The following is a 16,190-nucleotide window of genomic DNA, read 5'->3' as shown; positions in this document are numbered from 1 at the left end:
ACCCACACCCACTCCCATACCCACACCCACACCCACTCCCAAAAACACCCCTCCCACTGTACAGAGCGCTCATCCGCTCTATATCTATGGTGGTGCTTGTAAAGTGAATTTGAAAAAAAATCATCAAGGTCTGAGGCTTTGCCTTTGGGCCTTCAGAACTTCTCCGATGGATTGTCTGTATGTGGAGGCTGATGAACCGTCACTTAAATGTCGCATAAAGTTATCGTTACATTACATTTCTCAACTGCATTCTACTGAATCCAATCCAGCCTATGACTGTGTTTTCTACCCCCCACCCCCCACCCCCTATCAGAGCGTGACACCGCACTAGAGCGTGCGACCTGGTTTGATGAATGCAGGGTGTGTGTTGAAAGTACAAGTAGCACTATAGAGACGGGTTGAGTCAACATGATATACGCCGGGTAATGTAGGAATAATAAATGTACGTCTAGCTGGATCAAATTCATCTTGTACGGTCTACAAGTTGTACACCATGAACGTTAGACAACCTGTATAGAAAAAAATATAGACAAAATAGATAAGACTACACAATCAGCAAGCTAGCAGTGTAGTTTACATTTAGCGCGCAAGAATGAGCTAATGTATAGCAGAGAGACTAAGCGACCGACCGCCCATAACAATGTCAACATACCCCGGCCTTACAATAATGTTAACATAACAGCCTCGCCTGAAGCTTCCCATTCATAAATTGTGTGACCAGTGTCCCGTATTTATTATATGTTAGGGAACATGTGTTGTACATTTGTTATTTTAAAAGGGAGTTATTTCAGAGAGTATATATATGGGTATTCCCCTCATTAAACCTTTCTTTCGTTGGTGTCTATTAAACGTATCCGGTATTTAAAACATTTGAATGATGTAGGAAAGTATGTGCTTGTAGATGTTGTACCTATATCCGAACACGAATGTATGACACCTTTCAATAGATCGTGGTTCTAACCACGACACGCAACATGACTATGAGCGTGGTTAGCAGTTCATATTTATAAACACATCGTAAATGACAGATTTCTGATGAATGAACTCGCCCGCACACATGTCTATAGGGTTATGATCGCCCGAACTGTAAACAGTGACACATTGATAACAGACAGGAAGGGTGTGTAAGGGTAAAATACGCGTTTAAACTCACCATTTAAATGATGACATTACTTTTTAGATGTATTGGTATCAGTGAGTGAGGGATCGAAGACAACATATATAAGTCCCAAGCACGAGAATCTGATGGCACACAAGTTCAGTAGCGTGTATGGCCACCATGTGCGTTGACAACTGCCACACAAAGCCTCCGCATGGACCTTGTGATGCTTGTGAACACATGATTGGGAAGACGACGCCATTGTTACTGCAAAATGGTGACAAGATGTTGCAAATTCTGTGGTTGGTTCTGGAGAGTGCGCAGACTTCTGCCAAGAGCATCCCAGACGTGTTCGATGGGATTGAGGTCAGGAGACCTTGACGGCCAGTCCATGACGTTGACTCCCGCATTCTGAAGGAAATTCCTTGTCAAAATTGCTGTGTGGGGTCGGGCATTGTCGTGTTAGAAGATCAAACCGGGTCCATGTGCTGCCATAAAATCAGACGTTCTGGTGCCAGTACCTGGTCGCGGTAAGCAGCAGCGTTGAGGTTGCCATGGATGACAAGAAACCTGGAACGTGCATTGCCACAGAAAGCACCCCACACCATGACACTTCCGCCTCGAAATCTGTCAACTTCCTGTATACAACACTGGGCGTAACGTTCATGACGGCGCCTCCACACCCTCGCCCTACCATCAGCAAATCGAAGATTAAATCGGGATTCATCACTGAAGACGACTTGATTCCAATTCCTCTGAGACCATCTTAAGTGTCGCTGTGCCCACAATTGACGTTGACGTCTGTGTAATTGAGTCAGAATCGGCCCGCAGTATGGCCGTCGTGCTTGAAGGTGAGCAGTTCTCAGACGGTTTCGAACAGTTTGCGCACTCAGTCTACCCCTAAACAGTTTATTTCTGGTTGATGTAGCCGTCAAAAATCGGTTACGGAGGTGACGTAAGACAATCTGACGATCCTCTGCATGTGACGTCACACGTGGTCGACCTGGCCGAGGGCGATCAGCGGTGGTACCCGTTTTCTGTAGACGCGTCTGTAAATCATAAACAGTCCGTCGACTACAACCCATCGTCCTTGCGACTTCAGCTACGGACGTTCCCGTCTGCAACATGCCGATGGCACGTTCACGTTGCACATTTGAAAGGCGTGGCATGACAAATGGCCGTAAAGACTTTTGTTTTCTTGTGTTTTTCCTTTTTTTGTTAATGACTGCTAACAAGTATGGCTGAAAAAACACCTTTGCCACTATAGTGCTGTGCACATGATTTTGATCGATTCACCTGCACAAAAACAGGTGTTATCTAAAGACAATACGTGGCCATTACTGTTTAAATACACAATAAGGGCCCACAATGATAACTAGTCAAAATGTTAAAATTTTAGGATTGTGAAGTTTTTAATTTGGTTCAGTATATATACATGTTAAGAACTTGGTATGTTGGGTCATAGGTTATAGATAGTGTGTGAAGTTTACTGAATGTAATGTTTGATATTGCAATATGCCGAAACGATGGTGGTGTGACGTCACATATTAGCTCATATAATTTGTATGGCTACAGCGCCTATTGTGTATTTCTGCTCTGCTATTTCAATGTGGGTATCTTAAGCCTGTGATGTACAACCTAACCTAGATTAAAGTACCACGTGTTTGACATGTATTTGCTGGTACGTCACCATGACCTACTCCTCTTATCATAAGATTGTCAACACTCGTCGCTCATAAGTGTTAAGTATTCAAATAACAACCCTGTATTGCAAACATTCTGTAATATAGACCTTTACTGTGACATGACCTTATACACAGGTGACTCTGGCCCTTCTCGATTTGGATCCCACGCTGAGTAATTGCCTGTACAGTAAATCCTCATCAAATTACGAGGTAATCAGTATTTTTCGATCATTGTCCTCGATAAACTGTTTACATGGTGCTGCTGAATACCACATGTCGTGGTTCACGCACGCACGCACGCACGCACGCACGCACGCACGCACGCACGCACGCAGTAATCTTGGACGCGACGTTTAAACCCAATTTCACCTCACCTCACCTCACCTCAACTAGGTCTCCATTCTGTACTTTGCAACTTTGTTGTTTACGCCGCACTCATCAACATTCCAGCTACATGACGCCGTCTGTAATTAATCGAGTCTGGACCAGACAATCCAGTGATTGATGTCATGAGCATCGATCCACGCAATTGGGACACGATGACATGAATTAACCAAATCAGCGAGCCTGACCACATGACCCGCTGAGTACATATCTGCACCAAATGGCATTTTAGTGATAAGGTGAAAACGTACTGTAATATCGATTTTGTTGTTGTTGCTCCTCAGGCTATGGCCTTGGGCTATAATGGAGATAATATTAACATTGTGTTACTAAATATATCAAGTGATTCATTCGTGGCCAACTCGTGTTATTCCGGGACAAGCTACGGAGAGAGGCGAGTAGTGACGAACGATGGTAGTCCTGACGGGCTTAGGGAACAACAGGGGTTATCTGAACCACGACCTGACTGGCTGACTCACAGTCAGGTGTTCAGTCTAAATATAACAACGCGCCATTGAATCTAACTGTACTTCGTCGCATTTCCTTGAGATTATTCAGAGGAGTCATATTCCATGCATACGAAAAATGAAGGAAACAGAGCTGGTTCAAGGTCGGTTCTCAACATTGAGGAACTTTAACATAGGTAACAAAACGGTGCTTGTGAAAGCATTTTCGTGTCCACAGCCGATTGCAGACGCCGAAAAGAATATACTCCGACAATGCGCAGAATCTGAAGGGGCCAAAAACATTGTCAAGATTTATGACGCTTTTCCTGCAAAAGGCGTCACAATGTTCTTGGAATATTGCGAGGAAGGCAACCTGAACCAATATGTGAGTAAACGTTTATTCATGAAGAAACCTCCGAATGCAGCCGACTGTCGTTCTTTCATGACCGACATTGCCAGTGGTTTGCAGTTTCTTCACCACATTGATATCATACACGGCAACCTACTGCCAGAAAACATCCTTGTGACGTCATACAGTAAACCTGTTTATAAAATAGGAGGATTTGGATCGGCAGCTCGTCGCAAGGCCAGGAGAAATAACAGGAGAGTTGAGGAACATGGTGGGTTAGATGCAACTGAAGACTCTTGTTTTTTGCCCCCTGAAGGGGCTCTGGACAAGAAAAGTGATATTTTCTCCCTTGGAGCTGTCACCTATGCTTTGTGGAGTCCGCAATTTGTCAACGACAAACTAGTTGCCTACTATGGTGGACGTCATCTGGCCAAGATGGCAGGGGAAATAGACCTCCGTCACATCACTGACCAGAGACTGCGAGACATCATCAATGAAGCCTTAAAAGGAGATATATTTGGACGCCCAACAGCAGAACAAGTTTGTTCAATGCTGAATACAGGTTACACGTGGTGGAATATTCTGATTTTTGGCGGCGCTGTAGTTGTGTCTGCATATATTTCAGAAATAACACTGAAACAATGGGATATAATTTAAAAAAGAATTAAAGAGATCATTATCCCAATATATTTCTATGGATCAATATGAAGTGAAACTGTGTGGATATGTAGAGAGCCAGCTGTGGAGTCCACAATACAACCAACCACCAACATTGTGAATGGGAGATCAGTTGACCACACTGTCTGTCAATGGTGCCACGGAAACCACAATTCGGCCACATATTATAACTGTGATGTGTTGTTTACGGCAAATCGATGTGAAGAACAACTGGTACCCTTGGGCTCCACTTTCCACAGCTGCAAGCACCGGATGAACAACGACCCCTACATGCAAGTCCCGTGTCCGTGCGAAAACCAAAATAAGCAAAGGACCAAAAATAAAGCCAAGGACTCCATCAAAGGCCAAGACCATGACCAACTCCTCGTATCATAAGATTGTCAACACTCGTCGCTCATAAGTGTTAAGTATTCAAATAACAACCCTGCATTGCAAACATTCTGTAATATTGACCTTTACTGTGACATGACCTTATACACAGGTGATTCTGGCCCTTCTCGATTTGGATCCCACGCTAAGTAATTGACTGTACAGTAAATCCTCATCAAATGACGAGGTAATCAGTATTTTTCGATCATTGTCCTTGATAAACTGTTTACATGGTTCTGCTGAATACCACATGTCGTGGTTCATTCCGGGACAAGCTACGGAAAGAGGCGAGTAGTGACGAAGGATGGTCGTCCTGATTGCCTTGGGTAACAATAAGGGTTATCCGAATCACGACCTGACCTACTGACTCTCAGTCAGGTGTCACCTACTACTACGTCGCATTTCCTTGAGACTGTTCAGAAGAGTTGTATTCCACGAATACGAAGAATGAAGGGAAGGGAACTTGTTCCTGGTCGGTCCTCAAGAGTGCGCAAGGAAAAGAAAGGTAACAAGATGGTTGTTGAGAAAGTACTTGTCTGCTCACAACGTCAAGCAGCCGCCGAAAAGAACATACTCCGACAATGTGCAGAATCTGAAGGGGCCAAGAACATTGTCAAGATGATTGGTGAAGGTTTTACTGCAGATTGCTTCACACTGACCTTTGAATATTGCGAGGAAGGCAGCCTGGACCAGTATGTGAGTAAACGTTCAAACTCGAAGAATCCTCTAGACGAGGCCGACTGTCGTTCTGTCGTAACCGACATTGGCAGTGGATTGGAGTTTCTTCATAACTTGCGCATAGAACACCGTAACCTGCAGCCAGAAAACATCCTTGTGACATGGTACAATCGAGCGGTTTATAACATTGCAGGATTTGGATCGGCTCGCTCATTGTCGGAATATGACGGGAGACGTGGCCTGGAACGTGACATGAGACATGGCGGGGATCATGACGGGGGACATTTTAGCGTACATGACGGGGGACATTTTGGCGTACATGACGGGGGACATTTTGGCGTACATGAAGGGGGACATTTTGGCGTACATGACGGGGAAGATGGGGAACATGACGAGAACGATGAGACAGGAGACACTTGTTTTTCACCCCCTGAAGCGGCTCTGACAGATAAAAGTGATATTTTCTCTCTTGGCGCTATCGCCTTTGCTTTATTGCGTCCTGAATTCGACGACGACAAACTAGTTGCCTACTACACTGTACGCCGTCTTGCCGAGGTAAGAGGGGAAATAGAACTCCGTCATGTCGCTGACCAGGGACTTGGAGACGTGATCAAGGCAGCCTTACGGAGAAACATGTCCAAACGCCCAACTGCAGAACAAGTTTGTGAAATGCTGAAAACAGTTTGCTCGGATCCTGTTTTGATGAAACTGGATTATGGCTACCTTGCAGTCTGTGCGATTGGTATTGGTGTTGGTATTGGTGTGTTCCTGCGTCGCCAGTGAAAAGGGGGCCTGTCTTGCATTTACTCAAACAGATCACCGAGGAAATGACTTGAATTCTGAAGTAGTCTACATTGTCTCCTACAGTATCTATAGTTGCGCAAATCATTTTCATGCAGGAGTTTACTTTGAACGAGTATTGTCATAAATGTATTGGAACATCTTTGTTGGAAGTCTGGTGTAACATTTTCACCACAACAATCACGACTTGATAGAAGGATATATTTCTCAAACTTCACTGGATCATTGTGCCAATATATTTCTATGGATGAGGCATCACTGGGATACTCCAATATGAAGTGACACTGTGTATGTGGTATGTAGATAGCCATCTGTGGACGATATCCGTCCATCCTGAGTCTACAGCACAAGTCAACTTGACGAAGGCAGCCACCAACATCGTGAATAGGAGAACAGTTGACCACACTGTCTGTGAATTGTGCCACGTAAACCACAATTCAGACACTTTGTAGCTTGGTGAAAAGGATTCTGTCACATATTATAACTGTGATGTGTGGTTTACGGCAAACTGATGTGAAGACCAACCATTAGTACCCTTGGACTCCACCCTCCACAGCTGCAAGCAACGCATGAACAACGACCACTACATGCGAATCCCGTGTCCGCGCAGTAACTAAAAGAAAACCAAGGACTTCATCAAAGGCCAAAACATTCCAACTGAACTCTCAATGCCATGGTCAGTGACTTGGTGACTTTTAGTGTTTTGCGTTTACAGTTTTATATTTCCTCTGGGTAAGTGTGAATACAACTTTGTCATTCTTGTTAAAACTGTAAGTTACAATGTCTCTCTCCTCGTTTAAAACTACACAATGCCACACACTGTTGTCATAGAAACAATCATATATAACAAACAACAACATTACAAACTACTGTGGCATAGAACCAGGTCCTTACTCATATCTTACTTGAATCAATACACACGAATATGTTCGCTCCTGTACATTTCACGATACTGCCATCACCATTTGAATAGCATCAGGCTGAGGAAAATGTTGACGCACTAAACTTTAATTATGTTCAACTGGCCATCACAAATATGCAAACGGCCTCAACAGATCAAATACACGGGCGATGAACTACTCAAACAATGTACTACAGTAAACTACGGTTATAACGAACTCAAAGGGACTACTAATTTTGGTTCGTTATAACCGTAATTCGTTATAAGCATATATACAGTATAGCTACAGCAAAAAGTTGGGACTAAAAAGTTAGTTCGTTATATCCGTTAGTTCGTTATAAGCGTGTTCGTTATAACCGTAGTTCACTGTACATTGATTGTTGTAATGGCCCATAGAAGAAAGTTAGTCAGGCTTAGAGCTTTTTGACCAGCCCTCGTATCAAGCAATGTTTTCATTGCTGATGCCCAATTCTTATCAACAAGCATAAGCATTCTTATGTATATTTGCTTGATTCTGTATCATGGATGTATGTATGTCAATGTATTTAGTTAGTCGTATTGTACATTATTAAATAAAAAAGTGGTCCACAGCAAATTCAATTCAAAATCCATTTCTATCTATAATAATTATTGCTCAGCAATAAGACAATGTTTGCAAACAATTCATTTTTGTATGCACTCATATCGACTGTCCACTGTGCATCATTCACAACCCTTATTGAGGACGTGAGGGCGTGTCCTTTGTCACGACCGAAACGTATATTACATGCAGTATACCGTTTATCAAGTGCAATATGTAGTATACCGGGGGCACGGGTGGCCCAGTCGTCCAAGGCGCCGCGATTCGCTGTGCAGAGTTGAGTCCCTTGGGCATGCCAGAAACCTATGATTGTGGGTTTGAATCCCGATTCGCCCCGATTATGTTTCTAGGTTTGTCAGCACCATACCCGTGCTCTTGGATTTCACCAAAGTGGTAAACGTCAGAGACCTGCATCACTTCGTGCTTTCCTCCCACATAAAGCTGACATGCCGTGATATAACTGGAATACTGCTGAAAGAGGCGTTAAACCTAACTCACTCACCCACTCCAGTATACCACATGTACTATAAGAGTGTGTCGCATGCAGTGTGCGCCGGGCGATATCTCGCTGAACAGAAGCAGACGAAGGTAGATGCATGTAACGAGCGCAAGTTGGGCAGTTTGGTACTGGGAGTTGAGCACCCGGTGAAGAGCTCACAATAAAACATTGTTGACCCGCAGACGGACTTTTCTTATCAAGACGTATCCGGGGCAATATGAAAACACGTACCCGGAACGATATTCCAGCAGCTACAGCATGATAACACGTACCCGGAGCGATATTCCAGCAGCTACAGCATGATAACACGTACCCGGAGCGATATTCCAGCAGCTACAGCATGATAACACGTACCCAGAGCGATATTCCAGCAGCTACAGCATGATAACACGTACCCGGAGCGATATTCCAGCAGATACAGCATGATAACACGTACCCGGAGCGATATTCCAGCAGCTACAGCATGATAACACGTACCCAGTGCGATATTCCAGGAGCCACAGCATGATAACACGTACCCGGAGCAATATTCCAGCAGCTACAGCATGATAACACGTACCCGGAGCGATATTCCAGCAGCTACAGCATGATAACACGTACCCGGAGCGATATTCCAGCAGCTACAGCATGATAACACGTACCCGGAGCGATATTCCAGCAGCTACAGCATGATAACTCGTACCCGGAGCCATATTCCAGCAGCTACAGCATGATAACACGTACCCCGAGCGATATTCCAGCAGCTACAGCATGATAACACGTACCCAGAGCGATATTCCAGCAGCTACAGCATGATAACACGTACCCGGAGCAATATTGCAGCAGCTACAGCATGATAACACGTACCCGGAGCGATATTCCAGCAGCTACAGTATGATAACACGTACCCGGAGCGATATTCCAGCTGCTACAGCATGATAACACGTACCCGGAGCAATATTCCAGCAGCTACAGAATGATAACACGTACCCGGAGCAATATTCCAGCAGCTACAGCATGATAACACGTACCCGGAGCAATATTCCAGCAGCTACAGAATGATAACACGTACCCGGAGCAATATTCCAGCAGCTACACCATGATAACACGTACCCGGAGCGATATTCCAGCAGCTACAGCATGATAACACGTACCCGGAGCGATATTCCAGCAGCTACAGCATGATAACTCGTACCCGGAGCAATATTCCAGCAGCTACAGCATGATAACACGTACCCGGAGCGATATTCCAGCAGCTACAGCATGATAACACGTACCCAGAGCGATATTCCAGCAGCTACAGCATGATAACACGTACCCGGAGCAATATTGCAGCAGCTACAGCATGATAACACGTACCCGGAGCGATATTCCAGCAGCTACAGTATGATAACACGTACCCGGAGCGATATTCCAGCAGCTACAGCATGATAACACGTACCCGGAGCGATATTCCAGCAGCTACAGCATGATAACACGTACCCGGAGCGATATTCCAGCAGCTACAGCATGATAACACGTACCCGGAGCGATATTCCAGCAGCTACAGCATGATAACACGTACCCGGAGCGATATTCCAGCAGCTACAGCATGATAAAACGTACCCGGAGCGATATTCCAGGAGCTACAGCATGATAACACGTCCCTGGAGCAATATTCCAGCAGCTACAGCATGATAACACGTACCCGGAGCAATATTCCAGCAGCTACAGCATGATAACACGTACCCGGAGCGATATTCCAGCAGCTACAGCATGATAACACGTACCCGGAGCGATATTCCAGCAGCTACAGCATGATAACACGTACCCGGAGCGATATTCCAGCAGCTACAGCATGATAACACGTACCCGGAGCAATATTCCAGCAGCTACAGCATGATAACACGTACCCGGAGCGATATTCCAGCAGCTACAGCATGATAACACGTACCCGGAGCGATATTCCAGCAGCTACAGCATGATAACACGTACCCGGAGCGATATTCCAGCAGCTACAGCATGATAACACGTACCCGGAGCAACATTCCAGCAGCTACAGCATGATAACACTTACCCGGAGCGATATTCCATCAGCCACAGCATGATAACACGTATCCGGAGCGATATTCCAGCAGCTACACCATGATAACACGTACCCAGAGCGATATTCCAGCAGCTACAGCATGATAACACGTACCCGGAGCAATATTGCAGCAGCTAAAGTATGATAACACGTACCCGGAGCGATATTCCAGCTGCTACAGCATGATAACACGTACCCGGAGCAATATTCCAGCAGTTACAGAATGATAACACGTACCCGGAGCAATCTTCCAGCAGCTACAGCATGATAACACGTACCCGGAGCAATATTCCAGCAGCTACAGAATGATAACACGTAGCCGGAGCAATATTCCAGCAGCTACAGCATGATAACACGTACCCGGAGCGATATTCCAGCAGCTACAGCATGATAACACGTACCCGGAGCGATATTCCAGCAGCTACAGCATGATAACACGTACCCGGAGCGATATTCCAGCAGCTACAGCATGATAACACGTACCCGGAGCGATATTCCAGCAGCTACAGCATGATAACACGTACCCGGAGCGATATTCCAGCAGCTACAGCATGATAACTCGTACCCGGAGCAATATTCCAGCAGCTATAGCATGATAACACGTACCCAGAGCGATATTCCAGCAGCTACAGCATGATAACACGTACCCAGAGCGATATTCCAGCAGCTACAGCATGATAACACGTACCCGGAGCAATATTGCAGCAGCTACAGCATGATAACACGTACCCGGAGCGATATTCCAGCAGCTACAGCATGATAACACGTACCCGGAGCGATATTCCAGCAGATACAGCATGATAACACGTATCCGGAGCGATATTCCAGCAGCTACAGCATGATAACACGTACCCGGAGCGATATTCCAGCAGCTACAGCATGATAACACGTTCCCCGAGCGATATTCCAGCAGCTACAGCATGATAACACGTACCCGGAGCGATATTCCAGCAGCTACAGCATGATAACACGTACCCGGAGCGATATTCCAGCAGCTACAGCATGATAACACGTACCCGGAGCGATATTCCAGCAGCTACAGCATGATAACACGTACCCGGAGCGATATTCCAGCAGCTACAGCATGATAACACGTACCCGGAGCGATATTCCAGCAGCTACATCATGATAACACGTACCCGGAGCGATATTCCAGCAGCTACAGCATGATAACACGTACCCGGAGCGATATTCCAGCAGCTACAGCATGATAACACGTACCCGGAGCCATATTCCAGCAGCTACAGCATGATAACACGTACCCGGAGCAATATTCCAGCAGCTACAGCATGATAACACGTACCCGGAGCGATATTCCAGCAGCTACAGCATGATAACACGTACCCGGAGCGATATTCCAGCAGCTACAGCATGATAACACGTACCCGGAGCGATATTCCAGCAGCTACAGCATGATAACACGTACCCGGAGCAACATTCCAGCAGCTACAGCATGATAACACGTATCCGGAGCGATATTCCAGCAGCTACAGCATGATAACACGTACCCGGAGCGATATTCCAGCAGCTACAGCATGATAACACGTACCCAGAGCGATATTCCAGCAGCTACAGCATGATAACACGTACCCGGAGCAATATTTCAGCAGCTACAGCATGATAACACGTACCCGGAGCGATATTCCAGCAGCTACAACATGATAACACGTCCCTGGAGCGATATTCCAGCAGCTACAGCATGATAACACGTACCTGGAGCGATATTCCAGCAGCTACAGCATGATAACACGTACCCGGAGCGATATTCCAGCAGCTACAGCATGATAACACGTACCCGGAGCGATATTCCAGCAGCTACAGCATGATAACACGTACCCGGAGCGATATTCCAGCAGCTACAGCATGATAACACGTACCCGGAGCGATATTCCAGCAGCTACAGCATGATAACACGTACCCGGAGCGATATTCCAGCAGCTACAGCATGATAACACGTACCCGGAGCGATATTCCAGCAGCTACAGCATGATAACACGTACCCGGAGCGATATTCCAGCAGCTACAGCATGATAACACGTACCCGGAGCGATATTCCAGCAGCTACAGCATGATAACACGTCCCTGGAGCGATATTCCAGCAGCTACAGCATGATAACACGTACCCGGAGCGATATTCCAGCAGCTACAGCATGATAACACGTACCCGGAGCGATATTCCAGCAGCTACAGCATGATAACACGTACCCGGAGCGATATTCCAGCAGCTACAGCATGATAACATGTACCCAGAGCGATATTCCAGCAGCTACAGCATGATAACACGTACCCGGAGCGATATTCCAGCAGCTACAGCATGATAACACGTACCCGGAGCGATATTCCAGCAGCTACAGCATGATAACACGTACCCGGAGCGATATTCCAGCAGCTACAGCATGATAACACGTACCCGGAGCGATATTCCAGCAGCTACAGCATGATAACACGTACCCGGAGCGATATTCCAGCAGCTACAGCATGATAACACGTACCCGGAGCGATATTCCAGCAGATACAGCATGATAACACGTACCCGGAGCGATATTCCAGCAGCTACAGCATGATAACACGTACCCGGAGCGATATTCCAGCAGCCACAGCATGATAACACGTGCCCGGAGCAATATTCCAGCAGCTACAGCATGATAACACGTACCCGGAGCGATATTCCAGCAGCTACAGCATGATAACACGTACCCGGAGCGATATTCCAGCAGCTACAGCATGATAACACGTACCCGGAGCGATATTCCAGCAGCTACAGCATGATAACACGTACCCGGAGCCATATTCCAGCAGCTACAGCATGATAACACGTACCCGGAGCGATATTCCAGCAGCTACAGCATGATAACACGTACCCGGAGCGATATTCCAGCAGCTACAGCATGATAACACGTACCCAGAGCAATATTCCAGCAGCTACAGCATGATAACACGTACCCGGAGCGATATTCCAGCAGCTACAGCATGATAACACGTACCCGGAGCGATATTCCAGCAGCTACAGCATGATAACACGTACCCGGAGCGATATTCCAGCAGCTACAGCATGATAACACGTACCCGGAGCGATATTCCAGCAGATACAGCATGATAACACGTACCCGGAGCGATATTCCAGCAGCTACAGCATGATAACACGTACCCGGAGCGATATTCCAGCAGCCACAGCATGATAACACGTGCCCGGAGCAATATTCCAGCAGCTACAGCATGATAACACGTACCCGGAGCGATATTCCAGCAGCTACAGCATGATAACACGTACCCGGAGCGATATTCCAGCAGATACAGCATGATAACACGTACCCGGAGCGATATTCCAGCAGCTACAGCATGATAACACGTACCCGGAGCCATATTCCAGCAGCTACAGCATGATAACACGTACCCGGAGCGATATTCCAGCAGCTACAGCATGATAACACGTACCCGGAGCGATATTCCAGCAGCTACAGCATGATAACACGTACCCGGAGCAATATTCCAGCAGCTACAGCATGATAACACGTACCCGGAGCGATATTCCAGCAGCTACAGCATGATAACACGTACCCGGAGCGATATTCCAGCAGCTACAGCATGATAACACGTACCCGGAGCGATATTCCAGCAGCTACAGCATGATAACACGTACCCGGAGCAATATTCCAGCAGCTACAGCATGATAACACGTACCCGGAGCAATATTCCAGCAGCTACAGCATGATAACACGTACCCGGAGCAATATTCCAGCAGCTACAGCATGATAACACGTACCCGGAGCGATATTCCAGCAGCTACAGCATGATAACACGTACCCGGAGCAACATTCCAGCAGCTACAGCATGATAACACGTACCCGGAGCGATATTCCAGCAGCTACAGCATGATAACACGTACCCGGAGCGATATTCCAGCAGCTACAGCATGATAACACGTACCCGGAGCAATATTCCAGCAGCTACAGCATGATAACACGTACCCGGAGCGATATTCCCGCAGCTACAGCATGATAACACGTACCCGGAGCAATATTGCAGATTTGGAGGTCAGACTCAGTGACTTAGTGGATAGGGTGGTCAGACTCAGTGACTTGGTTGATTGGGTGGTCAGACTCAGTGACTTCGTTGATTGGGTGGTCAGGCTTAGTGACTTAGTGGATAGGGTGGTCAGAGTCAGTGACTTGGTTGATTGGGTGGTCAGACTCAGTGACTTGGTTGATTGGGTGGTCAGGCTCAGTGACTTGGTGGATTGGCAGGTCAGACTTAGTGACTTAGTGGATTGGGTGGTCAGGCTTAGTGACTTGGTTGTTTGGGAGGTCAGGCTTAGTGACTTAGTGGATTGGGGGGCCAGACTTAGTGACTTAGTGGATTGGGAGGTCAGGCTCAGTGACTGGGTTGATTGGGAGGTCAGACTCAGTGACTGGGTTGATTGGGAGGTCAGACTTAGTGACTTAGTGGATTGGGTGGTCAGGCTTAGTGACTTAGTGGTTTGGGTGGTCAGGCTTAGTGACTTAGTGGATTGGGTGGCCAGACTCAGTGACTGGGTTGATTGGGTGGTCAGGCTTAGTGACTTAGTGGATTGGGTGGTCAGGCTTAGTGACTTAGTGGATTGGGTTGCCAGACTTAGTGACTTAGTGGATTGGGTGGTCAGGCTTAGTGACTTGGTTGTTTGGGTGGTCAGGCTTAGTGACTTAGTGGATAGGGTGGTCAGACTCAGTGACTTCGTTGATTGGCTGGTCAGACTCAGTGACTTGGTTGATTGGGTGGTCACGCTTAGTGACTTGGTTGATTGGGTGGTCAGGCTTAGTGACTTAGTGGATTGGATGGTCAGACTTAGTGACTTAGTGGATTTGGGTGGCCAGACTTAGTGACTTAGAGGATTGGGAGGTCAGGCTCAGTGACTGGGTTGATTGGGTGGTCAGGCTCAGTGACTTGTTGATTTCATGTTACTCATTATATCAACCACCTGATTGGTCAAACCTGGAGTTTTTTGTACAGCACAGCAGGAATATTACTGAGTGCAGAAGCACTCCATTGTCCGGACAATACCAAAATACCTACTTTTATGGAACACTATAGTCAAGTGAAAATAGCAAGGAAGCCACCACAAAATGGAACAAAAACGATTCAACTGATTTACACTCAGAATTAATCCCTTTACAACATATAAAAAGTCCAGCAAAATCCACTACTCCGATTTGGGTTGACTTTTTATATGTTGTAAAGGGATAAATTCTGAGTGTAAATCAGTTGAGATAGTTTCTGTTGCAATTTGTGGTGGGTTGGGTCTATATTTGGCTAAATTGACAGGACTACTGCAAGAGCAACTCAAGTGATTCCTGCATTTTTACCACTCTGTAATATAACACTTCACTGAGGCATGGACATGGGGTGAAATAAGACTGCTCAAATTGTCATTCAGTACATGTTGTAAATGACACAAAAAATAGTTGTATTTTACAAATGATATACACACATATTGTTTGAGTTTCTGATATCATGTGCAGTTAAGAATACATTAGCTTATCAGCTCTCAACAAGTCTGTGACACCACTCCTTTTCCCATACAGTGATAGTAAAATGATCAGATGTAACATCAGATATCTCATGCAGAAGAAGTGGGACACCCAAGTAGGTATAAATGAATTACATGCAATAAAATCAACTATCCATTACACCTACTTGGGAT

At 46.2% G+C, this 16,190-nt stretch overlaps 2 protein-coding genes across 2 annotated transcripts; both read left to right on the top strand.

The window, feature by feature from the left end:
• The first annotated feature begins 3,753 nt into the window (after positions 1–3,753).
• Positions 3,754–4,946, top strand: LOC124152938 (serine/threonine-protein kinase ULK3-like). The gene is made up of 2 exons (XM_046526024.1): positions 3,754–4,503; positions 4,881–4,946. The coding sequence occupies exons 1-2, from the start codon at positions 3,754–3,756 to the stop codon at positions 4,944–4,946; spliced, it is 816 nt and encodes a 271-aa protein (XP_046381980.1).
• Positions 4,947–5,457: 511 nt separating this feature from the next.
• Positions 5,458–6,471, top strand: LOC124152937. Its single transcript, XM_046526023.2, has one exon. It carries the CDS (start codon positions 5,458–5,460, stop codon positions 6,469–6,471), a length of 1,014 nt encoding a protein of 337 aa, XP_046381979.2.
• The last annotated feature ends 9,719 nt before the right edge of the window (positions 6,472–16,190 follow it).

Source organism: Haliotis rufescens, unplaced genomic scaffold (assembly GCF_023055435.1).
Source record: "Haliotis rufescens isolate VD_foot unplaced genomic scaffold, xgHalRufe1.0.p SCAF_16, whole genome shotgun sequence".
In the NCBI taxonomy this organism is placed as follows: Eukaryota; Metazoa; Mollusca; class Gastropoda; order Lepetellida; family Haliotidae; genus Haliotis; species Haliotis rufescens.
The sequence above is the reverse complement of the archived record's forward strand: the minus strand, read 5'-3'. Positions and strand labels throughout refer to the sequence as shown.